Source organism: the organism of the source record quoted next, unplaced genomic scaffold, assembly GCF_019419815.1.
Source record: "Pyrus x bretschneideri cultivar Hongxiangsu unplaced genomic scaffold, Pyrus_bretschneideri_v1 Contig14, whole genome shotgun sequence".
In the NCBI taxonomy this organism is placed as follows: Eukaryota; Viridiplantae; Streptophyta; class Magnoliopsida; order Rosales; family Rosaceae; genus Pyrus; species Pyrus x bretschneideri.
The window spans coordinates 1,325,132-1,349,898 of NW_025999435.1; the positions used below are offsets into that span (position 1 = coordinate 1,325,132).

General features: G+C 36.7%; 3 protein-coding genes across 3 annotated transcripts; all 3 read right to left on the reverse strand.

Annotated features, from left to right (window-relative positions):
• Positions 1-267: 267 nt before the first annotated feature.
• Positions 268-7,817, reverse strand: LOC103962573 (probable acyl-activating enzyme 16, chloroplastic). Its single transcript, XM_009375295.3, is given in 19 exon segments — positions 268-505; positions 601-658; positions 834-982; positions 1,078-1,157; positions 1,472-1,631; positions 1,893-2,030; positions 2,266-2,346; positions 2,426-2,479; positions 2,592-2,750; positions 2,953-3,058; positions 3,161-3,228; positions 3,434-3,583; positions 3,748-3,839; positions 3,842-3,865; positions 4,033-4,235; positions 4,496-4,583; positions 5,095-5,209; positions 5,864-6,055; positions 7,368-7,817. Coding segments are annotated over 19 exon segments (2,235 nt in total). The 5' UTR covers positions 7,593-7,817; the 3' UTR covers positions 268-412.
• A 3,399-nt stretch (positions 7,818-11,216) lies between these two features.
• On the reverse strand, positions 11,217-12,465 carry LOC103962607. The gene is made up of 2 exons (XM_048580001.1): positions 11,997-12,465; positions 11,217-11,845 (listed from the first exon to the last, which is right to left on the reverse strand). Exons 1-2 carry the CDS (start codon positions 12,463-12,465, stop codon positions 11,217-11,219), a joined length of 1,098 nt encoding a protein of 365 aa, XP_048435958.1.
• A 2,160-nt stretch (positions 12,466-14,625) lies between these two features.
• Positions 14,626-23,857, reverse strand: LOC103962574 (probable acyl-activating enzyme 16, chloroplastic). The gene is made up of 18 exons (XM_009375298.3): positions 23,390-23,857; positions 22,678-22,875; positions 22,327-22,441; positions 22,131-22,218; positions 21,565-21,770; positions 20,977-21,095; positions 20,109-20,258; positions 19,704-19,771; positions 19,343-19,448; positions 18,361-18,519; positions 17,946-17,999; positions 17,785-17,865; positions 17,344-17,481; positions 16,178-16,337; positions 15,668-15,747; positions 15,385-15,530; positions 15,092-15,149; positions 14,626-15,008 (listed from the first exon to the last, which is right to left on the reverse strand). The coding sequence occupies exons 1-18, from the start codon at positions 23,606-23,608 to the stop codon at positions 14,916-14,918; spliced, it is 2,238 nt and encodes a 745-aa protein (XP_009373573.2). The 5' UTR covers positions 23,609-23,857; the 3' UTR covers positions 14,626-14,915.
• Positions 23,858-24,767: the final 910 nt, after the last annotated feature.

Genomic DNA, 24,767 nt, shown 5'->3' on the forward strand with positions numbered 1-24,767 from the left:
CGATCATGTTGGAAATAACACAACAATCAAACCTTATCTTACTAATTATATTATTGGATTTGAACTATCATCTATATTGTATTGATTTTTTTTTACTGAATATCCTATTAATTTTTAAAACTCCCATCAAAATCCGCTCCAGTAACGAGTCTATCTCTAATCAGTCCGATGCTTTACTTGCCCTGCATCAAAGAAAAACGAAATCTTGTGCCCCCATTTTGCGTGTGGTCTATCTATGACCTCTATCATTGTCGTGAGTCAAAGGTGTGTCATGGGGAACCTTGTGGGACCACCCTTCATTATTTGAAAGAATTTCTATATCTTATAAAAACAACACAATTTTGATGAAGAGTTTTTTTACTATGATATATGTGATCCATGCGCATGGAAAAATCGATACAAGTTTGTTGGTTTACTTGTAAAGGTTGTCTATTTGTTCTTTGTATTGAGCCACGACTCGGTCCCGTCGAATTTTCATGGTTGGAGTCATTAGGCCGCTATCAATCTGCAACAGGAAAGTATAATTTGTCAGCCATTCACATCTGTACAGCCAAAGGCAGTGCTGATGGAACTACTGGGATGGATGGATGGATGTTTTACCGTAAAGGGTTCGTCCGCGATTATGATTGGTCCGATTTGAAATGAACACCCTGAAGTCCTGCAAAAATGGAGGACAGATCATGAGAGACAGTCGCATTGTAGCAAACAGATACCATTCTTGAGACAACTGAATCTTAAAGGCCTCGTACGAAGTTTAAATTTATCGATCATTGAAACCCGATAATTCCCAAGAACATCTACAACAATTTGTTGACCTATAAAGAATTTTTCACCATTTTCTCAATTCTTCATAAACCAAGCTTGTCAATCTGTCGTTGCTTAGGCCGGAGGCATCAGCAGCATCTACAGCAACCAACTTTTTGGCTGCGAGTAAAGCCTCTTCTTTGTTTGGAACAACAATTGCACCAAGGCGTCGCTGATCCTACATATATGAATGCAAACACATGCAGAATCGGTACATCAGTTGTAAAATGGCGGAACATAGACAGCTATAAAGGAAATGAACTGAGGCATAACCTGGCCGATGACAACAATTTGTTGAATTAGACTACTTCTCAAGGCAGCTTCCTCAATCTCTACTGGTTCAACGTTTTCCCCTGTAAAAAATGCCGACTTGCACAGCGTTAGGGAAATGAAATTACATTCAGACTCATAGGAGTAGATTTCAACAGAAAATAAATACACATGCGTATAAACTCATATGATCGAGATGTTTGGCAAGATACGATTAAATACATGTCCCTCAACCCGGTAGTTTGGACTCACTAGTTTTGTGACAAAAAATGTTTCTTTAGCGCTGTGTTTAAGAAATTACACATAGTCCATGGAACTGAAACTAGGAAGACATTTCAAGTTGTTAGCTAGCGGATCCATGACAACGTTGCAGAAGAAAATTAAGCTTTCTGTATACCTGTTAAAAGAACGATAGTGTCCTTGGCACGTCCTTCAAGAACAACCACCCCTCCACAACAACGACTTCGCCCTATTGAATGGTGAGGAGCAATCCAACCAATGTCTCCAGTGTCTAGCCACCCATCGTCATCCAATGCTTTCTTTGTAGTGCCTGGATTCTAGTCCAAACATGAACAGAAAAAGTCACAATAATATAATTAGGTAATGGAAATGCTGAATTCCGGTAGTAATATTAAAATCGAATTCAAAATTGTATAACGTAAACATAAAATAGAAGCAAAATACGAGGATGATAACTAAGAGACCCTTCGATACTGAAATTTTGTGGCAGATACACAAAATGAGTGCAAATGGTTTTGGCAGATCTTTCAATAATTTAAAAATTAGAAAGAACATTTGATGAACACAATATATGGTACCTTGTAGTATCCTTTCATCACTTGAGGTCCCCTAACTTTCAAAATTCCGCTCAAGCCAGGAGAAAGAACTTCACCGGTTTCAGAATCTACGACTTTGAACTCAGTATGTCGAATTGGTAGCCCAACAGAACCAATAACCTTCAGAAAAGTAGGAACAAGAAATGTCTGTCAGAGTAGATAAAGTCGATACATGGTCAATGAGCAATAACTTTGCACTAGCTGTAGAATCTTTCTAGTCGTAATTTAAACATAACAGCATCAGCAGTAGTTTACTTATTTAGTTTGCTATTGTTCTTGAGGTAAATACCAACCGATGTATGTCAAGCACAACTCAACAATACAAACTAACAAACAATTTAATTGTACTTCTTACATTAAAATTTAGTCGTCGAGAAGCAACAACAGGAGAACTCTCCGTTAAACCATATCCATTCAGCAGTTTCATGTCAATTGCCTGCAAGCATACTACAGTACAATGAGAATGATTATCCAAAGATTATACTTGGCGAGGAGATTACGGGTGAGAATCCAACCTCAAAAAATTTATCAACATGTGAAGGCAGACAACCTCCTCCACTGATGCCGGCCTGCAGGAAGCCAGAGAATTTCCCAATTAGTCCCGCTCTTTCTAATCAACATAATAAAAAAAGTCGTCACAGAACAAAGAAGACACAAATAGTAACGTCAAAATAAGATGACCTTTGATATTCCAATAGCGGATTGAATTTTACTGTAGACTAGTTTCTTTCCCAGCAAGTGCAAAGGCCATAAAAACGCAGCAATTATTCTCGCCCATAACCAATCTGCTACTGAAACAAGATATGAACTTTGCTTCGGGTTCCTCGTCAGATATTTTCCCTATAAACGAGAATGAATTCGTAAATGCATATTGATAACGCTACAAGCTTAGGTGGTCTAGTAGGTGTTACAACAAAACACAACAGAAACAACAAAATCCATTGCCACATTCATATAATCACTGTATGCAGTGTATTCCAGCTTGGAGATGAACATAGAAAATAACAGAACTATTCAGAGAATAAATTCACAGTAAATGAACCTCATAGATCCTCTTAAACTCCATGTACGCCATACTGATCCTTATGAATGTAAGCGCAATAAGCTTACGAACAGTAGAGGCGGATGAAATTTGTTTCTGAATACCGCTGCAGAGAGAAATAAGTACGTTACCAAAAAAAATCAACTAGTCTACAATACCTAAAAAGAGGTCTAGATATACAAATAGACAACATGAAGAAAAGACATACCTGTAAAGTGACTCATACACTAAGGGAACTGAAATTATATAGGTTGGCTGATATTTTCGCAAATCATCCTATCAAATAAATGAAAATTGTCAAATAATACTGATCAATTTGAACATATAAAATCAAACAAGATAGTAAATAAACAGATGTGCTGCAAATAGTTTCTCCATTTCCCGCTAACAATTCTTTCAATTCTTCTTCAAAATCACAGGAGAATAGTATAAAGTTAATTTTGAAAGACAAAAAAATTGTTTCCCATTGAGATAATAATACCTTCATTTTCCGCACACTGGTGTAAAATTGCTCAACTCCACACGTAAAAGCGAAATACTCACAAGCTCGTTCATAGCAATGCCATGGTGGAAGCATGCTAAGAAATTTGTCGCCACCCACACAAGGTACAGCATCCCATAGGTTCTTTATCTGAGACACAAAAAGCAAAAAACAGTTGGTTAAACTGTAACGTGAGTAAGCAGAGCAGAAAACAAAAGATAGATACTAGAACAGCTTCTTCAAAAAACCGTTTTCATAACACTCATTGAGTTATGAAAGGAACATACGCGAAAAACAATACAAGCAAAACCAACCTGATGCAACAAATTCCGATGTGTGAGCATGACACCTTTTGGGTTGCCACTTGTTCCACTCGTATATACTAATGTAGCAACATCATCCGATTGATAACTTCATACGTATCAGACTGTTCTGCAATCAGAATATTCACATCAGAGGCTGCAAACACACCAAGCATTTTGTAGTCCATTCACAGAAAGAGGATTGAACAATTAATGGACAGGATTAAGAGAGGAGTGCTCATATATTCCAGTAAAACAAAAAAGGAACTTCATAACGCAAACAGATAGTTGACATACGTTTATCATCAGAATCAAGTAAACTCTTGCGACTCTCTCGTCCCAAATCTAGAATCTCCTTGTAGTCGAAAATTGGAACATTTCCTTCATTTTTCAGGCTTGACTTCTCCCCCCATAGCAGAACAATAAATTTCATCGCCTTGGAACAAAATTCTTCTGATATCCGATTGAACAACTCAGGACTGTCCACAGCAAGCGCAACACTGTCGGAGCAATGAAGTAAAACATTATTCCATGATTCATTAAGATACAAAGGAAAACATGCTTTTGTAAATAAATAAATTCATGTCTTTACGGACCAAGTACTTTCAATGATCTTAACCAACCAAACCCCACTACTAACTTCATAGAATGGAAATTTCAGATTTAACATGTATTATCAAACAGTAATTAAGGTTTATCAATCATATAGTTATATAAACATTGGTAATATACTTTAAATAAGATGAGTGTAGACCCGAACCTATCAGAATGATTGTATATTTGCAATAACTCTTCGACTGATGACCTCGAACCTCTTACCACATTGATTGCTCCAGTGGCCATTATACCTAATCAAAACAAATCAAAACAGTCAGCTTTAAAATTTTGACAGGAACCCCCAATGAGATAAATCGATAAATTAACACAAACAGAATCATGTACAGCAGATTAACATTTTTCAATGACTTTGCCCCAAAATTAACATTGATCAGCTAAGCATTGTCAACTTATCGATAAAAGAGGGGTTTACAATATACAGTCAGTGGAGGATCTATCAGCAGTGGCAGAAGTTAAGAGAGAATATAATTCCTTTACAAGTAATAAGCATGGCCGTGTCAGGCAATGTATTTTATCTGTAGAAATTTTCAACTATATTTTGCTATGAATGGAATATACACTTGATTTACTATAAAAACGTGCTCAGTTTATAATCGAATAGTAAATAGCAGGATGTGAAGCAACAAACCTGAATAGCAAAAGTGATGCTATCAGAGAAATAGCATGGCCATAGAGAAAATGAGCATACCACATCCTAGAGAAGGTACTACAAGATGACTAATGTGAATAAAAATTGCATACCTTGATCAGCAACAAGCCAACGGCATGAATTATCAGCAAACAGTGCAATTTTTTCGTCTGGCTTTACTCCAACAACTCTCATCCCTTCAGCAAAGTCCAAAATTTCCTGCTCAAGCTGCAATTTTGAAGAAAACAAAGGAAAGACACTCAATGGATCTGTAAAACTCTAAACACAAAAGTAGATTAAGTGAAACATAAGTGACAGTATGAGATCATAAAAATTATACAAGAACAAATTGATATAATCACCCAAGTTGATGGCCAAGAAAAAAATTACAAAAGGTTTCAAATCACAACACTCAAACCCTTTTCACATTGAAAGTGTTAACTGTTAAGTTAGACAGCACCCAAAATCATAACCTGAAAGTGAAAACCCCAATGTAGACTCAACAACAGAAACCCATAAAAGAAAAGATTTGATGTTTACTGGTACAAAACCAGAGACGACTTAACAAAACAATGAAAGAAAAAAGTAGTAGTAGGAAAGTAGCGTAGACTCAACAACGTTGGTGGCAATCTTTTTTATTCAATGAAAGTTAATTTTTCAAATCAACGAAGAATATTGTTAAACCCAACAAAGAAGAGAGGAATTTCGTTTTCTGTTCATTGTATTCCTAGTCTCCAATTACATCTACTAGTAACAAACATGAACCCTTAATAAAAGCATTAAGTTCCCATCGTGATGAGTCAGTGACCAACAAAATAAGCAAAGTAGCCATGATAAAATAAGTATGAAAGTGATAAGTCAGAAATGAAAGAGAAAACTAACCTGTTTATAAGTTATACTCGAAGGTGGGTCATGAAAGGGATCCACCAATGCTACTAGGTCACCATATTTCGCAGCTGAAGATCTCCAAATATCAGGAACTGCTTTCCACTTATCAGATTCTGAAGCATCATTATCATCTAGTAACACACGTTCCAGGAAAGGTGAATGCCGTCGTATCTGCTTTTCTTCTGTCTGTAACATAGTTTTTTTTTTACAAATACAAATAGGTGTGACCATCTGTATATCAGACATTCCAAGGCTTCTACAGCTAAGAGAAAACAAACACAGACTTTATAATATATACTCAATAGACCATTACAACAAGATCAAAAGAGTCTTTGATAGTTCCGAATATAAGGTGATGAAGTTAGAAGACGACACACACTAGCTATATGGATGTGGCATGATCTTAAGCAATCAAGCAGATAGAGGAATGAGAGTACAAACCAAATCCTCTAGCTGGAAAAATACTAGCTCTATAAACAATGGAAGCATGCATATATCAGGTTCTAATTCCATATTTGAAAAGAAATCTGCAAAAGAGTGAAGAGCGAAGATGATGGGCATATACAGCTTTTGTTCAGGTGTCCACAGACACAGTTGTGTATTAGCCGGAGCCTGGAGGTAACATCTAGTATTTGAAATTCAAAGCATGTCCAAGTTAGCAGCTTTTCAGTAAGAATTCAAATTCAAATTCAAAGCCAATAAAACTTTTTTCTCCAATTCAAAACTCTGGCCCAATATGAATCAGAATTCTGGTAATCAAGAAGAATCCATACTATAACATCATAAAGAAGAGTGATTTCTTCACACCTTTTTTCACCTTCTACACCACGTCCCCTTAATTCTAGCCCTTGATTCTCCCTTGATTGTTCAATCCAATGGCTGAAAAAGGAGAGGGGTTTGCAGGATGTGAAAAAGGGTGTGCAAAATCATTCCCCTACAGAAAAACTCGTGGTATGAATAGGGCATAGACGACACCAACAAAGGAACAAAACTAATGCATAGAACACAAAAACCTTATGAAGCCAAAGATGATCAACAAATTAACTTGATCACCTAGTACTTTTATGAGAATTTTACAATACAATATATTCCACACAAACGAAAAGTTATATCCTAAACCTTGTTTTACAAGTCCATGAATGCCACAGACGTGGGTTAGGTCAGGTGGATGAGACTGTGTGCCCAATCTCTTGCACCCCAAGTTCCAATACCACTCTTCGTAGATAAGAGTAGTTGAGAATATCATCTTGACAAAAAGAAGAAGTCCAGGATCGTCAAAACAGCCAATTTCAGAATACCGTCTCATCATGTTTTCGTGGAACCATAAATTCTCACCACTAATGACAGAATTGAAGACTACTAACGTTACAGGCAATACTAATATACTATGAACACAAAACTATAAACTGAATAGTACGAATAATTACAGATACCGCCATTAAGGAATCCGTTTTCAAAGAAAACATATAGAACTCTCGAAAGGGTGTTGAGGAATCACCTTGGACTGGCATAACACTCTAAATCCACGACTGACAGAAATCCCACCTCGGCTTCCGTGCCATTTTCTATGAAAAAGTTGTCCGCTTCTGGAATTATTGTTGGAACGGAACTGAAGGGTGTGCCCGCAATCAGAAGAGCTGCCCAGGACGTAGTTTGGCGCTAAGAAAAAGGTGGCCATTTGGTTGACAGAAGCAGAAGCAGAAACTGTGGAAATTGGGTTCATCAGAGCTCCCAGAATAGCTTCTTCTGTGCGTCTCCCTTTTAATGTATTTATAGACAGACAGAGAGAGAGAGAGAAAGAGAGAAGTGTGGGTGATTGATTGCAGGAAGTTGAAAAGAAGGTGAAGCCGTGAAGGAAATGCAAAAGTTGTGTGAAAGAGTGCGGAGCAAAGAGTTAGAAGACAACGTTTTCTGTGCCGAGTCGATGGAAGTTGTTCACGTCGGACCAAGAACATGAATTTGAGGAGATAATGGCATATATTTATTTTTATTTTATTTTTTACTTTTACTTTTACTAACGTTATTGATGATGAATTGGAGGGAGGGAGGGACGGGGTATCTTTCCCTTGCTTAATTAATTAGGGACTCTTAATTTCTTAAACGATTTTTTTAAAGGAATTTTAACGAAAAGCTCATTGTACTGTTTACTTTAATAAAAAATTACATTTTTACATTAAAAAGTCAATCATAATACTATTTATTTTATCCTTTATTTTGTTCTTATTATTAAAATTCAAAATTTTCAAATCATCTTTTAAATTTTCTTTTTTAAACAAACAATATATTAATGACCTTAAATGAGAGTTATATCAAATCTTGGACGAGTGAATCCTATGTAGTGTCACGTTGATCTTCGAACCAAACTATCTCGTTGCCAATTAACACGGAAAACTGAGCTTCATGGGCAACCTCATTACAACTTCTAGTTCCAGGCATGATCTGTTTAAATTAAAAAACAGCCGCCCAGTACACCACGTCCCCCGCAATCGCACGAATAGCAGATATGTCCCTAGACCGGTCGTTAAATCGCAACGAGAGCATGAGTAAAATTACTCTCGACCATAATCTGTTGTACACAGTACACCCATACGCTCTGCTACCGGATACCTTCCCAAGTTTCTAGCAATTTGATGTGTGCGATGAGAAATTTATTAGTATAATCGGTATATAGGATGGTATACTACGTGTTATTCTATAAATAGTGGATATATGTGTTAAGAAATTAATAACTTAAAAATAAAATTTCTCACCACTTATATAAAAATACGTAATGTACTCCATATGTTCTGGTTACAATAAAAAATATCTCGTGTGCGACAAACGAAATGCCCTTCTTTCTCCAAGCACTGGCCGCCACAAAGTGCCCATGCCAATCACGAATTACGACCCCCACACCACTTTATTTTTCAAACGAATACTTAATCCAAAATTAGAAGGCTACTATTCAAATAAAAAATTACAAACTCAAGTTATACAAATTACAAATGGACAGAGTGAGAAATATATCAGATAAAGAGATATTTTTGTGGTTTTCTGGTTTTGCCGCCGCTCCCAAATATATATAAGCGCGTTTGAGGACTACTATTCTAAAGTTGCATTAGTGTCAAAATGATAGTTTCCCGTTTACAAATGATACGCAGAGACAAAATGTATCAAAATTTAGATGGGTAATTCGATTGAATTAAGAATACATGGATTATACGCTCACTATGACGGTTTTACTCTTGACATTGTGAGCAGATCAGAAACCACTTTAGGAAACGTGACATCTATTTATCCTACATGATATACTGTGACACCTGTCTAACCTGCGAGTATTAGGCCTTTGAGGCACAAAAAATGAAAGGTGTTTTGGGCCATGATATGTCCTGCCATCAGGCCATACCCGAACCAATGATTGTGGAAAGCCGATTCTACAAAGTCTCCACTTGAGTGTCAAGTGCGCTAACGATCTTACCAACATGGACACTGCAAGAATTGGTGTGCACCAACACTAGCATAACTTTAAGGTCTACCTAGTATGGTTTGTAACCTCTCATCCCAGCTTTCTGCTAGGGTTCAGGTCTATAAATAGCTAAATCAAACCAGAAAATAGGTAATCGACACTTACTACTCTAAACTTTTCAAGTTCTTATTTTCTCTCAAATTACCTTTTTGACTTACGCATCTGGGAGGCCCTTTGGCTGACACCCTCTCATTTTTTCTAGGCTCTCTTGTTAGTGAAATTTCGTCAAGTCAACTGTGTACGAAATTTGCATCCACAAATTAGTGTTTTTATTGAGAGTAAAATTGAGTTATAGAACGTGTGCTTAGATATTTAAGCGAAGAGAGTAAATTTCATTATCTTCCCTCGTTTCTTTATCCTTCATTCATCATCCTTGTTCACATCAAGTAACAATGGTGAACACGTGAAAAACCACGAGCAAGAACAACAACAGCCAATTCTCGCAATCTGGAATTGTCATGAATTCTCCATGGTCAAGGAACGTGGATCCAAAGTTTTCGTTGATCACCACCCTTCGCAGCCTTTATCCGAGGCTTGGAGGCACTCTCGCCGCGAATTGGGATTGACGTGGCTACGTGAAGGCACCAAATTGCCGTCAAGAATCTCCACGACGCAAAAACAGCAGCATCCGCAACAGCCCCGACAACAAAAACAACGGCGACAACAACTACCATCGGAGCATCCCTACCTCATTCAGCCGATTCCTGTCAAACAGTCCACCGCCAGTTCAGCCGCCTCCTGCTGAGAAGCAACCATCAGCTCGGCCACCATCTACAGAGAAACAATAACCCCCCCCTCCCCCAATAGACGGTCCATGTTGAATCAATTTCGCGGCCAGAGCCCATTGATTCAAAAACCCTAACTCTCATGTGCCTAGGCCCATCATTGCAGCCTCTAACGACTCTACTGCATTGTATCACGTCATTGCTAGCAGACGTGCGACAGAGCATACCGCTAGGGATTCTAGCCATCTGGAAGCTCTTTCTTTGCAGACCTTACCACGACGCTCACTCAGCGGACGAGGATGCTCAATCGAACTCCTCCACTGTTGCAATAATCCACAAAACTAATGGAAAAAGAAAGGTTCAAATATGAATGGCATGATGCAGAAATGGGTAATGTTAGAGAGACTAAGTTTGGAGACTAAATTTGCAAATTAAATTATGTGTCATCAATAGAAATAAGCACGTTAATCAATATTTAAGTAATAACTCAATCATCAATTTTCATGTTCTTCAGTTTCCAAAATTTTGTCTATAAATTTAGTCTTAGCATTACTCTGCAGAAAAAGCTACTTCTGAATCTTTAAAACCTTTATCACGTAACAAAATGGTGTTAAAAAATTAACACGCACATAAGAAAATTGCAATCTAAATTCTAACAAACTAATCAACTAAGGAGTTCTTTCCTCACAAAGAAAGACTATATGAGACGAACAAACCTCAAAGGCTCACTTGTCACTGTGAGAGCATATAAAGAAGGGAAAAGTAATGTCGATATATTTGCAATATTGGTTGAAATTTGTATAAGCCAAGCTCAGTAAAAGACTTACTGTTAAAAATTAAAAAATATATTTCCTTTAATTCCCATTGTCTCAGTGACCAAACAACGAGAAGTGTCTGGTAGCTGAGCAAACTGCGACTCTGAGGATTATGATCGGAATATGAAATAGAAACACGGTAAAAAGAAAGAAGACGATGCATCTCAGAAGAAAATCAAACCTCTACTAGCAAGAGGATACATATCTATCAGCTACTAAAATACGAAATCTCGTAATGAGACGTCGTCAACTCAAACTCTAAACAATACTAAAAAAGCTTGGAATATGCAGAAAGGGCCTGCTCATTCTGATTCCTTGTCACTTTCCTGCTTGACCTGATTTCTGTTTAGTAAAGATGGCCAGAGCGGTGCGAAGTTGGGAATATGGAGAAATCCTTCTGAAAGATTTGAAGGTAAATCATCATTGTCAACTCTTACAACCCTCTTAGGAGTGTAAGCCCACAATTGATTATCATGCGTAAACAAGATCTTCCCTTCCTTTGTGAATTTCAATATATTAGTAACACAAAACTTAGAAGAGTATGTGAACTCATGCTCTTTAGTCCAAGACTCCTTCATCACCCAAATCTCAATCATATTAGATGTTGATCTAAGAATTAGGAAGAGACAACCATTGAGGACTCCGAGCTTGAGCGGAGCAACTGTCAGATGCAAACGGCAAGGCGGTAGTGGTAACTGTTGGAAGCACTCTCTTTCGACATCAAATGCATATAGAAAGGGAGCACCTGCACATAGAGAAACAGGGATGCCATATGCATATAGAAAAGGACAGTCCCTGTTACGACTTTGAGCAATCCAATAAAGAAATCCATTGAGATAAACCCCACAATTTCCATGGAAACTGTAGATGGATTCTCCAGTTTTTCTCCAAATCCCAGAGCCAACTTTCAAAACCATTACATCACAAGACCCTTCAAACGGACTCATAATCCGGACTACTTTATAGAGGTTGCTAACGGGACTAAACCCAAACCCGAAACAATCTCTCTTTGCAGGTTCGGCAGGTGTTGGAAGAGTTAAAGACTCACCGGTGACAGGATTAGACAAGTAAAAACAATGGACCTCTGTCATCGAAGGGTACACTGAGAGATTCGCGGTAGCAGAGGAAGCCATTGCACGAACCCACAAGGGAATATTCATGTACCTTAGCTTTGACATTTGGGTAGATGATTTTACTGATGCGCTTGAGCACGACCTGGTTTCGGTTTGAAGCCCTGTCGAAGTCGACCAGAAACTGGCCTTTCCAGTTGGGGTGATTCAGTTTGTTGAACAAAAGGCAATCCGGCGTTCGTGAAAATAGGTCTTCTGTGAACTGAGGGTCCGATAGCAAACAACGCCAGGACTTGCATGTACGGTTGCACTCGACGAGCGTTTTGATTGGGAGTTTGCAGAAGATCTGCACTGTTACATCGTCTGGTAACTGAAGGATGTAGGGTTTATGATCGTGCTCTTCTTCTTCATTAACTTTTAGTTTCAGGGATCCGTCGCTGCTGCTTGGTGGGTGCCTGCAGCACGCTTTAAGTTTCTTCATCGTCGAGAGAGAGGGAGGGAGAAGTGTTTATCAGCATGACCTCCCCACTTAGGGTTGTTGTGTCGTTGAGTTGCGGAGACGGTAGATTGTTATGGAGCGAGGAGAGGAAGAAGAAAGTATGGAGAAAATTGTTGTTTTCTCAGTGATTCAGGCCATATATGTATTAGAATGGATTTAAAACTACAAACGAAAAAGAGTCCTATTTTGCTACGGATAAGGATTCTCTGCTTATTTTTAGCTCCACCAGTTAACCTGGAGAGATTATTTAGCATACTTGGAACACAAAATGGTACAATATATGTCATCATATAAGCGTAGGGACACTTGAAAAATAAAATTTTCATCCACTTATATAATAACATCTAGTGTTCCATCTCATTAAAATTTTCTCTTAACCGTGATGTATCACTACTCCTAATCCTTATATAATTGGGCCACGTCACACGTGTCTACTAATTATATGTTATCTAGGCATTTAATAAATATTTATGAAAATAAAAGCAATTAAATTAGGTTTTTTTTAATATTTATTTTTTATTTTTTATTACGATTTGGTAGTATTCTTCTTTATTTGTAAGTGAGAGGTCATCCGAGGAGAAACCCATTTCGAAACTAGAAATGCAACTCTTACACTCTTGACTCTCATGAGGCAAAGCACTAAGGAGCTGCTCATCTCAAGGCCTCCTGAAAGGTCTAGGATTATCTCCCCTCTTTGGAACCCTCTCATTCCTTATTCTCATATTTGAACGGACACGGTTAAGCAACATCAACATTTTATATAGAAAGAGAAAGACAAAATACAGAATGCAAAAAGAAGGGAGAGAAGGGGATGAAAAGAAGAGGGGAGGGAATCCTAGTCCCTCCTGAAAACCCTTTCTCTGAGAAAAGCCGTCTTGCTCTCCCACTCTGTTTTCCAAGTGGGTTGGATTACATCGAGTAGCTTCTAGGAAAAAAAATTGAGGCTTGTCTTTTTTTATATGCACGAATGCTCCATTAACAAAGTTCAATACATAGTGCATGCAAAGACCCAAATTTATTGTCACCATTTTTGATAGCACCCCACAGATTCAAGCACCAAAATTTCCCAAAAATTAAGCAAGTTTTAAATCAACTTGAACAAAACCCGGATGAAATTGTTGGAAAATTTTCAGAAACGGATGATTAGAATAACCCAAAAGTCAAAGTGGTGAGAGAAATAAGAATTAGGGCATATAAGTCGTTTCATATTAGAGCATACAAGGCATTTGATATTTAAATTTTATGTGAGGTGTATTCATCAATATGGGTGGTACCAATTAAACAACCCTTAAATTAAGGTTTACTAGTTGAATTCCCCTAAAGCTATCTCCACTTATCAAGTTATCATTTGAAACTGATTTAGTCTCATTCTGTCCTCTGAAACTGCCAATTCCAATTTCAATTCTTTTGGTTTCACTTCACCTAATGTTAAATTCAAAGGTATTTTAGACATTTCACTTTTTAAACACCTTTTGGCTTTTGCTTTCTCTCCATCCTGTGCTTGGGTTTAGTCGACTAATCATCTTGACAAAACAAATTAGGGTTCATGAAAGAAAAGAAAGGAATTTAATGATTTATTGGATTTGAATTTTACCTTTTCAACGGGATGAGGTGAAGTGAGACAAAATGAGTTGAAAATGGGTTTCAGTGGGTAAAATAAAACAAAACCAATTTTAAAAGGTAAATTGAGACTTAGTGGGAGTTTCATATACAATCCAACTAATAAGCCTTAAATTAAAGAAACACACTACATAGTTGTAATTTTCCGAGTACATGCACAGTGGGAGCTTCTATAACGAGTAAGTTTTGTGCGAGTCTGGTTCAGTTTAGCACAGTACGTAATTACCGATTAAAGTGATAATCTCCAGGGTTTTTATGATGATTATTTTTTTTAACTCTCATCACCTTCAATATTAGATTTTTAAATAGTGTGTTCAACATAATATGGAGGTGCCAATACAATAAAATAAAAACCGTGCTAGTTCGAACCCCTCTAATTTCCCTTCTCATAATAACTAATTATCGATTACTAAAAGAAAAAAAAAGATTATGAATTATACAAATGTATCACAGTAGATCTTATAACGACAAATTTACTTAAACCAAAATCGAAAAAAAATTATTAAGTAGAGTAGAATCTGATAAACTTGAAGATTTAGGCTTGCATTCAGATGAATAATTTCATATCATGACATTATCTTTCCAGCGTAACGTAGAAGGCTATGTTGGCAGGTCAAGATACGCTTCTTTCGGGTACAACATGCAAATCTACAAACTTTATAATGTTGTGTTTCAAGAGAGCAAGGAACTTAACTTACACTACAGAGACTCGAAAAAGTATTGGACTGGCTACACGCTAGGCCTTGCAATTATTATTTCCTATAAATATACATGCACTTTAAACTGCTTCGGTGAATTTCGGGATAAGATGTTTACTTGTACAGGTTATGTATTTGATCCTTGTACTGAGCTACGACTCGGTCCCTTCGAATTTTCATAGTTGGAGTCATTAGTCCACTATCAATCTGCACAATAGAAGGTATTACTAACCAGACAATTACCAGTCACGTCTGCAACTTGAATGAAGACGCGGGCAAAGATACTTTACCGTGAAGGGTTCATCCACAATCAAAATCGGTCCAATTTGAAACGAGCACCCTGTAGTCCTGCATGAAATAGATAGGAAACTATAAGAAAAAGAAAACATTAGATTGTAATGGCCTCTGATGTTGTCCTCATAGGCTGTATTCCTTGTATGTTTCTTGAAGTTTTTAACGGTAATGGCCTCTGTTCTTGAAGTTTTTTACGACGATATTATGACAATTTCTTTCATGAGTTTTTATTTTGGTGGTAACTAATTCATATCCGTTGTGTAAAAGATAATTTAAAAAGAAATCTTACCATCTTCTTAAATCTTCATATACCAAGTTTTTCATTTTATCCATACTGAGCTCAGAGGCATTAACATCTACAATGGACAACTTTTTGGCTGCAAGTAAAACCTCTTCTTTGTTTGGAACAATTATTGCCCCAAGTCGTCGTTGATCCTACATAAAGAAATGCCATACGACACACAAAATCAGTACATGTCGTCTCAAATGTAGCAGAATATAGATAACTATAGTTCTGGAAAGCCCAATGCAGAAAAAGAAAAAAGAACAAAAGAAAGCTGCTGAAACTCGACCTGGCCAACCACAACAATTTGTTGAATTAGACTACTTCTCATGGCAGCTTCCTCAAGCTCCACTGGTTCAACGTTTTCACCTGATTTTTCAAGCAAACAAAAATTAAAGAACAAAAGACGGCAAGTAGGGTATTAAGAGGAGAAAAAAGGGGAAAAGGAGATGAGAAGAAATTTATTACAAAGTTATAAAATCGGAATCCACTACATTAACTTTCTTTTATGATAAAGAGACTTTTTTAACAAGAAGTTAGCATAAAGATACTCGTCAAATTCTCTAGATTTCAGACAAAGAAGAAAAATGGCGGGAAATTCTTAAAAAAAAAAAAAAAAAAACCCCGGGGGGGGGGGGGGGGGTGAGAGGGAGGATGGGGAAGCGGAAATGCACCTGGTCGGCCTCTGAGGGTGTCCCCATAGGCCTATGGCCTAAACGGTCTGCTACTATTCTTTTCACTTCTTAGCAAGAAGATACATGGCGGTGTAGTAGAAGAAAATTAAAATATGTTTGTATACCTGTTGAAAGGACTATAGTATCCTTTGCGCGTCCTTCCAGGACAATAACACCTCCACAACGACGACTTCGCCCTGTTGAGTGGTGAGGAGCAATCCAACCAATATCTCCAGTACTCAGCCAACCATCCTCATCTAGTACTTGCTTTGTAGCTGCTGGATTCTAGTTCAAAATGTGAATACAAAAAGGTCAATTGACATCTCACGCAAGGAAAAAATAATATGAATTCTGATTATTTTGGGTGAAAGCAGCAGCAAAATGGCACCAATCTCCAAGATACATTGGCAAGAACACTTTCCAAGCACTTAAACACATTAACTAGTGGGCACCTCAACATTTTCACCAATTCAACAGAGTAAAACCATTAAATACTATCTTATGGACTTGGATAAGTAGTACAAAGAAGCAACGTGTCTACAAGAGTAAATATGTTCAGAAAGTCTGCAAGTAGATGGGGGAAAATTAAGGCTAGTGTGGAACATAAATTAATATTGGTCTCACATTATAATAACTTAAGCTTTTCTTCTTAAAAGCGTCTGGGACAGTGGTAAACCAACAATTTAATCATGATACGGAATCTTGTGTTAAATCCTGTATGAAACACTGTGCTAACCCTGCTTGGACTTGAGATATATCTTGATGGGGTAGATTCGGTTTAATGACAGTGGTGTACACATACACTCATATAAATGTAAATATATATGGAATCTATGCCTGCAAATATTTGGTGCATAACAGACACCTACCATGTGATAATACTAACCAGTTCAGTTCCTCATATTGTAAAAGAGTTGCAGTTTAAAACATTTAACGGGTGGCTCCGTAGCTAGAAGTTTTGAACCTCTTTTCTGTGAGGATAAAGATGCTAAGAAGACAATTCCTGGTTATAAGGATCACGAATAATGCCTAGTTTACATCTATTGAAGATTTCCATGGTTCTAAATTACACTCGTGTAATCTATTTATAATGGAGTCTCGAGAAGAATGGGGAAAACGAGTTTTACTAACCCTTTTTTCTTCACCAATATTACAGTACCCCAAGTTTTATGTTATTAGTCATACCAACTTTTATCAGATTTTACTATTTAAACCCACAAAATTTTAGCATTATCTTATCAGCGACTGAAAAATTAAAAAGCTCATTCTTATCCACAAAAGTTAATGTTACCTTATAGTATCCCTTCATCACTTGTGGGCCCCGAACGTTTACAATGCCACTTGAACCTGGTGGGAGAACTTCACCAGTTTCCAAATCTACAACTTTGAACTCGGTATGTCGAATTGGAGGCCCAACTGAACCAAGAACCTTCAAAAATTTACATCTGTGACTTTATCATACAATGTACCACATATGAAACTCACAGCCGTGAATAAAAACATATAAAAACCTTGGGCCTTTTATCACATACAAACACTTTACGTTATCGTCATAATTCCTTGAACCTTTTCTTACATATAACTTTGAACTTTTCCCTAACAAAGCAACAATAATTTTTTCAAAATATTACCTGTTTATTTTATTTTCTGCCATCACATGCACTGTCATAGGTGCCATTAACCAACAAGTACGTATCGTTTATTTATATGTAAATTAGATTGTTGTTCTTACATTATTGTTTGGCCGGCGAGCAGCAATAACTGGAGAAGTCTCGGTTAAACCATATCCATTTTGCACTTTCACACCAATTGCCTGCAAGTGCACATCGCTAGAATGAGAGTTGATTGCCCAAAACTTCTCTTTGGCCAGTAATATGTGTGTAAGAGTCTAACCTCAAAAAATTTATCAACATGTAACGGCAAGCTACCTCCTCCACTAATACCAGCCTGCAGGAAGCCAAGGAAAGATTTCCTTAGTTCACTTCATTCCAGTTAAAAGCATCCATGAGATATACTTAGAAGACCCAAAAAAATGAAGAGACAATCTAAATCTTCTCACACACACAGACTTTTGCAAATGAGAAAGAAATGTAGAAAATAAGTAGTTACAAGAACTCTAAAAGTTTCCTGACTAAAACACTGATCCTTCAGATATTTTAACCAACGTATTCAGTTGGCTTGTGAATGATGATCTACAAATCAAACCACACAATCCACGAAAGAAAACCACAAAATACCCACTTTTCACACTGTCAAATTCTAATAAAAAGAAGTTGTGACTACAATAAATGACTTGAAAAAAGATGACCTTTGATATTCCGATAGCAGAATGAATTTTACTATAGACAAGCTTCTTTCCCAACATATGCAAAGGCCATAATATCGCAGCAACAACTCTTGCCCATAGCCAATCATACAGTGAAGCAAGATAAGATGCTTGCTTCTGGTTCCTCGTCAAATATGTTCCCTACAAACGAAATTCAAATCAATCGATCCAATAAGTTTGGGTGGGAAACGAGTTGTTAACTAATAACACATTAGACATAATAAGATCAATAACTGAATGTGAAATCAGTTGTTAATCAGTTTGGCACAAGAAAGGCAATTAAAACAAGATGCCACTAAAAAAAAATTTACCAGAAGATTCAAATGCATTCAGTCTAAAAAACTTTCTTTTTTATGGGACGGTAAACAAGATTATGAACAAATAGTTTAAATATAAAAGAGTTATATAACTGTTGTGATCACCATTCTATTTAGACCCTTCTAGGGTTATCATTAATGTATTAGAGCCTCAGTTCTACAACATCCTCCAAAAGGGTTATCTCCAGCTGAGATTTGAATTCCTAGGCTGTATTTAAACTACTCTAAATCTCAATGCATAGCTGATGTGGGACCCAAATGATCAAATTGCCGTTGAAAATTTTTCTATTGATATTCCTTTCACTACTATAAAGGGCGGGGCATAAGCTTTCTATCAACAGGGTCTGTTCTCCTTTATATGTTCTGTTTTGACAGCAAAAAGTGTTGAGGACGGTTGCTGTGTCTGAGACACGTGATGCCTAACTTGTTAATACAGTGAGGCACGTCATGGAACTTAAGTCATTTATGAAGACGTGATGTCTATATTGTGGATGCACATGTACTCATTCAGCTACCGGGCCCAAGGTGCGTTAAAGTAGGCAGAAGAACAAATCCAGTTTATGTTTAGGCCTTTTGTTTCATCAGTATATTATGGCCTGTGCAAATAGAAAATAGCATAAACAAGACAAAGTACTCAGTGGTTGAACCTCATAAATCCTCTTAAACTCCATGTATGCCAAACTGATCCTTATGAATGTAAGTGCAATAAACTTACGAGCAGTAGAGCTCGTAGAGATCTGTTTCTGAATCCCACTGCATGATGAAAATATGAAAACTTCTTTAGAACCCTAAATGAACAATAATGACTAACAGATAACCCTAAATGTTGAAACATATTTCTGTAAATGAATACAAAAAGAAGAAGAAAACAAAGCGAACAAGGTGAAAGAAAAAATCGACACATGTTCAAACAACAAAAAAAGGGAAACTCATAAGACAGTTTTCTACTTTGTCATTAATTAAAACCATACCTCTGCAGTAGCAAACTTTCCAAGAAAAAGGACATACCTGTAAAGTGTCTCATACACTAAAGGAACTGAAATTATGAAATTTGGTTGATACTGTAGCAAATCCTCCTATAAACCAATAATCATATCAATTAGAACACCATAAAAGCAAGAAAAGGTATCGAATAACTGGCTGTGAAACAAATAGTTTGTCATTTTCTGTCACAAACAATATTCTTATAAATTGTCGAATCACCGGAGAAGGTTAAGGTAAAGTTATTCCTTTGAGAAAAAAAAAATGGTTGGGGCAATGTGCAAGCCACATGCATGACTTCCCTATCATGTACTTTCTCGAGAGAACATTGTCCAGCTCTAGAAATAAATTTCTTCAGACTATAATATGCTGGAAAGTTGGAAACAGAGCAACTTAACATCCATGAAAATAAACAGTTCAAAACAGTAATACCTTCAAGTTCCTGACAGTTGTGTATACTTGCTCGATTCCATACGTCAATGTGAAATACTCACAAGCTCGTTCATAGGCATGCCAAGGTGGAAGCATGCTGAGAAATCTGTCCCCAGCTTCAGCAGGCACAACATCCCATAGGTTTTTTATCTGGGAAAAAAGCACATAGAAAATAGCCTCAAGTTAAAAATTATACACATCTATTGGCTCCAATTATAACAAAAAGAAACAGGGGAATGTCATCCAAAATGCAAAGGAAGAAGAGGGAACAAAGGAAGAATTAAACTACCTCTAACAATCATTTATGGTTCAAATTAAACATAAAGGGAAGGCAGCCAAAATCCATCTTTGCAACAGCCTAGAAGTCTCCAGAGACAAAGGCGTTATTAGTACATCTTGCCATACATCATAAGTTGGACGGCCTCTTGGCCGTGATATGAGTTCCATATCACTCACAAAGTTTGCAAATTATACGTACCCATTTTATTAGAGTTTGCGTCTGTATATTTTATTTTAATGTCAGATTCTTCCTATGATGTAGGGCTCATCATGTATTCGAATTGCTAGAGCTCTAGAGAGGACAAGATGAGTTGAAAACAAGCTAAATCTATGTACTTGGTAGCTTTTCCAACTTCTTCGGTAGTACACCATATATTGCACATTCACATTGATTATCAAATATGACCTTTTTCTTATTCTTTAAATGGCTTTTGTAGTACTTTTGATATAACGGGGAGATGCATGTTTTCGTCAGTGCAGTTTTACGTATCAAACAGAAAAGGTTAAATGACAATAAATTAATCCAGTGAAGTTACAGTCTAGATACTAGTGCTTTGTTGATCATACCAAGAGTATTCAACATACAAACCTGATGCAACAGATTTCGATGAGTTAGCATGACACCTTTCGGGTTCCCAGTTGTTCCGCTTGTATATACTAGTGTAGCTACATCATCTGAGTTGATAGTTTCATACGTATACTTTCCCCCTGAAATTAAGCCACATGGGCGTTGCATTCATTTACCCAAAGAGAGGAATATTATATTGCTGAAGAAGTGCATAGAAACAGAAATTATAAGCAGTGCAATTTCCATGTTAAACAAATACTATCAAAGAGCATATGTATTCCCAAAGTACGATGATGCAGGGCAGTAGTGATAAGCTGCCATCCAGCCGCTACATTGATTGAAAACCAGAATAGAAGACAATTCCCAGAAACAAACAACAGAAATAGAGAAATAAAATCGAACTGTGAACAACTATGATTGAGTTCAACGGCAAGACACCCAAGAGAAACTCTATAATCTGGTTACTGGCATGAAATTAGTAATAGACTGAATACGAGGTCTCCTAATAGACTATTTAAACTAAGGTTACTGCCGCCCTAGCATCCTAGATCTTTGGTACTATCTTAAAGCATAAAAGAAACTGCTAGCAAAGACAGAGGGATGACATACGGGCATCATTAAAGTCGAGCATACTCTTACAACTCCCTCGACCCAGATCCAGAATCTCCTTGTAGTTAAAAACAGGAGTCTCCTCTTCACTGGCCAGGCTTGACTTCTCCCCCCAAAGCAGAATTACAAATTTCATGACAACCTTGGAAGAGAATGCTTCTGCGATCCGATTGAACAATTCAGGACTGTCCACAGCAAGTGCGACACTGTAGTAGTGATGAAACTTAAGATTATTTTATGGAGTCATCAAGGAAAAAAGAGAAGGAAACATGTGTTAAAAATGCTTAAGGTTATTTGAAAGAACACATTTGCACTCATTAAGGCTTAAAAAAAGATCGACTGTGAAATCATGTTACTATAAAAAGTTACAACTGCACAATTATGAGAAGAGTATCAAATAGAAACCGATGAGACAAACCATGTAGAGTGTCAAGATTGGAAATGAATTTTACCGGTGAATATAATGTAAAATATACATCTAATAATTCATATATTAATATAACAAAGGTGGTGGAAATTGACTCGAATAAGCAGAACAAGCAAGTAAGAAAGTGCTTTGTCCACACCTTTCAGAGTGATCATATATTTGTAACAACTCTTCCACTGAAGACCTTGAACCTCTTACCACATTGATAGCTCCAGTAGCCATTATACCTAAACCAACATAAAACATGAGGATAATTAAAATCCATAAATCATACATAGAGAAGAATACAAAATTTATTTAATAGCACATTTGGTAGGCCAAAAATGGAACTGTACCCTGATCTGCTACAAGCCAACGACATGAATTATCGGCAAAAAGTGCAATTTTGTCTTCAGGCTTTACTCCAACAACTCTTAGGCCTTCAGAGAAATCCAAAATTTCCTCTTCCAGCTGCAATTTCAAAATTGGAATAAAAACAAAAGTTATAAACATAGTACTATCATTTCTTTGTATTAACATCGGAAGAAGAAATGATAAAATCGGTATCGGTTTTCCTGAACCACGCGATATAGAGGCAATTGGATATAGAGACAATTGGATGAAGCACGCAAAAGAAGATAAAGGAACAAACAGTGAAGGTAAAACAAATATGTACGGGAGAATTAGAATCGGAAAAGAAAATTAACCTGTTTATAAGTCATACTTGAAGGGGGGTCATGGTATGGATCTGTCAATGCTACACGATCACCATATCTCTCGGCTGAAGATCTCCAAATGTCAGGAACTGCCTGCCACTCATCAGATACAGAAGAACCCTTCCTGTTTAGGAACGCACTTTCTAGAAACGGTGAATACCTTCTTATCAGCAGTTCCTCTGTCTGTAACTGTATATTTCAGATACAAATATATGTCAGTATTCAGTACCTTCTGGCTGTGTTTCAATCCAAATACTCGGGATCGTTAGACCACATTGCAAGGTGAATTACCTACCGGTGTCTGATTCCCTATTTAAAACATGACATTAGGAATAGTGGTAAGAATGTCACAGAAACGGCGGTGCAACCAGCAACAAACCAAAACAATTCAAATTACTAACTAACGAGCACATAACATGATTGCCTACTCAGTTTGTAACGCACCCAGAGTCAGAAGTACATTCAACAATAACCGAAACTAATATACTAAACCCGATTTCATGTCTAGAAATCTCAACACAGCTCCTATCTCAGAATACTATCAAATGCAGTCACAATCTCACCAGCACTAATAGAATTATAAAAGTAGTAACATAATGAACAAAAACATATTAAAAAAAGCGGAAATGATACAAATTCAACATAAACCAACCAAAATTTAAAAAATTCATGAAATTCTCAGAAAAGGGTGTTCAAGAATCACCTTTGATTCGCAAAACACTCGAAACCCGCGATTCGGAAGAAACCCACCTCGCCTTCCATGCCATGTTCGAAGAAAAACACTTCTGCTTCTGAAACTGTAGCTAGAAAACAGGAATTGAAGGGCACCCCCACAATCAGAAGAGCTTGCCAACAAGAAGTTGGGCCTCAAGGAAAAGGTGGCGCCAATTTGATTTGCAGAAGCAGCAGATGAAGAAAGCATAGCTGATATCTCTGTGTGTTTTGTAATCGTGCGTCTCTGACTTTCTACAGATTTTATGCGTAATATACTGAGAGTGTGAAGGAGAGATGTCACAGCGACAAGAACAACGATACGAGCTTCATAGTGTTCGTCGGAGTGTGGAAATTGAGATCTTTAGTCGACCAAAGTACTAAAAAAGTGGGACGATTAGATGGGATCTTTGAAGTGTTCGCCCCTTTGCAACACAACTGGTTTTGATAGTGAGATCATCAATTGCCATACTTTATCAAAACACGTTAGATGTTCGTTTTGTCTTGTACCTTTATCTACGTTTTGTCTTGTACCTTTATATACCAAGTCCAAACCAGCAAACATTTTATTAAAAAAAAAAAAAAAAAAGTAAATTGTAGAAATGTTCTTTTAACTTTAATCAAATTGGAGCTGTGGTCCCTCAACTCATCAAAACGTGTAACTAGGATCATTTTCGTCAACTTCATTAAAATTTTACCAAAATGAGTTAGGTTGAAATGATTATTGCTACAATTGGGTTAAAATTGATGAATCATTTCTTTAATTAGGTTAAAGTTGATAAACCATATCTCCAGTTAGATTAAAGTTGAGGAACTATTATTAATAGATTTTTAGTTGATGGACTATATCTGCACTGTTTTGATGAGTTGAGGGATCAATACTAATGGATTTTTAGTTGAACGACCATTGCTCTAATTGAATTAAAGTTGAGAGACCATTTTTACAATTTACTAAAAAAAGTAACACAACTTTCACTCTTGTCGCTTAAGTGCTAGGCAGGTGATCGACTGCCTCAATTAATTCTTAAACATTTGAAAATTATATAAAAAATTAAAATAAAAAGACGACTAGACGCTAGCTTAGTCCACTTAAACATTGGCTAAGTCGCACGCAACTCTCATTTAGATAGAAAATAAATTTTATTTTATATTTATTTTTTCAAGAAATTGTAAAAGATTTGTTAAATACTTAGATGAACATTTCCCATATTTTTCAATATTTTCTAATACTTTATAATCTCTATGTCATTCTATTTGCAATTTATTTATTTTAATACAATTATGTATTTTTATTTAAGTATAAGTAGACATTTATTTATACGTTATATAAATTAAAAAACTGCCTAGTCTCTCGCTAGACGCCTGGCGCT

Bases quoted from the DNA above. Each gene is read 5' to 3' on its own strand.
- LOC103962607 (XM_048580001.1), bottom strand. From the start codon at position 12,465: ATGAAGAAACTTAAAGCGTGCTGCAGGCACCCACCAAGCAGCAGCGAC. The intron at 11,846-11,996 runs GTCCATTGTTTT...GTCCGTTTGAAG, and splicing joins TGTACCCTTCGATGACAGAG to GGTCTTGTGATGTAATGGTT.
- LOC103962574 (XM_009375298.3), bottom strand. From the start codon at position 23,608: ATGCTTTCTTCATCTGCTGCTTCTGCAAATCAAATTGGCGCCACCTTT. The intron at 19,772-20,108 runs GTATTACTGTTT...ATTGGTTTATAG, and splicing joins CAACTGTCAGGAACTTGAAG to GAGGATTTGCTACAGTATCA. The intron at 18,000-18,360 runs GTCATCTTTTTT...GGCTTCCTGCAG, and splicing joins CTGCTATCGGAATATCAAAG to GCTGGTATTAGTGGAGGAGG.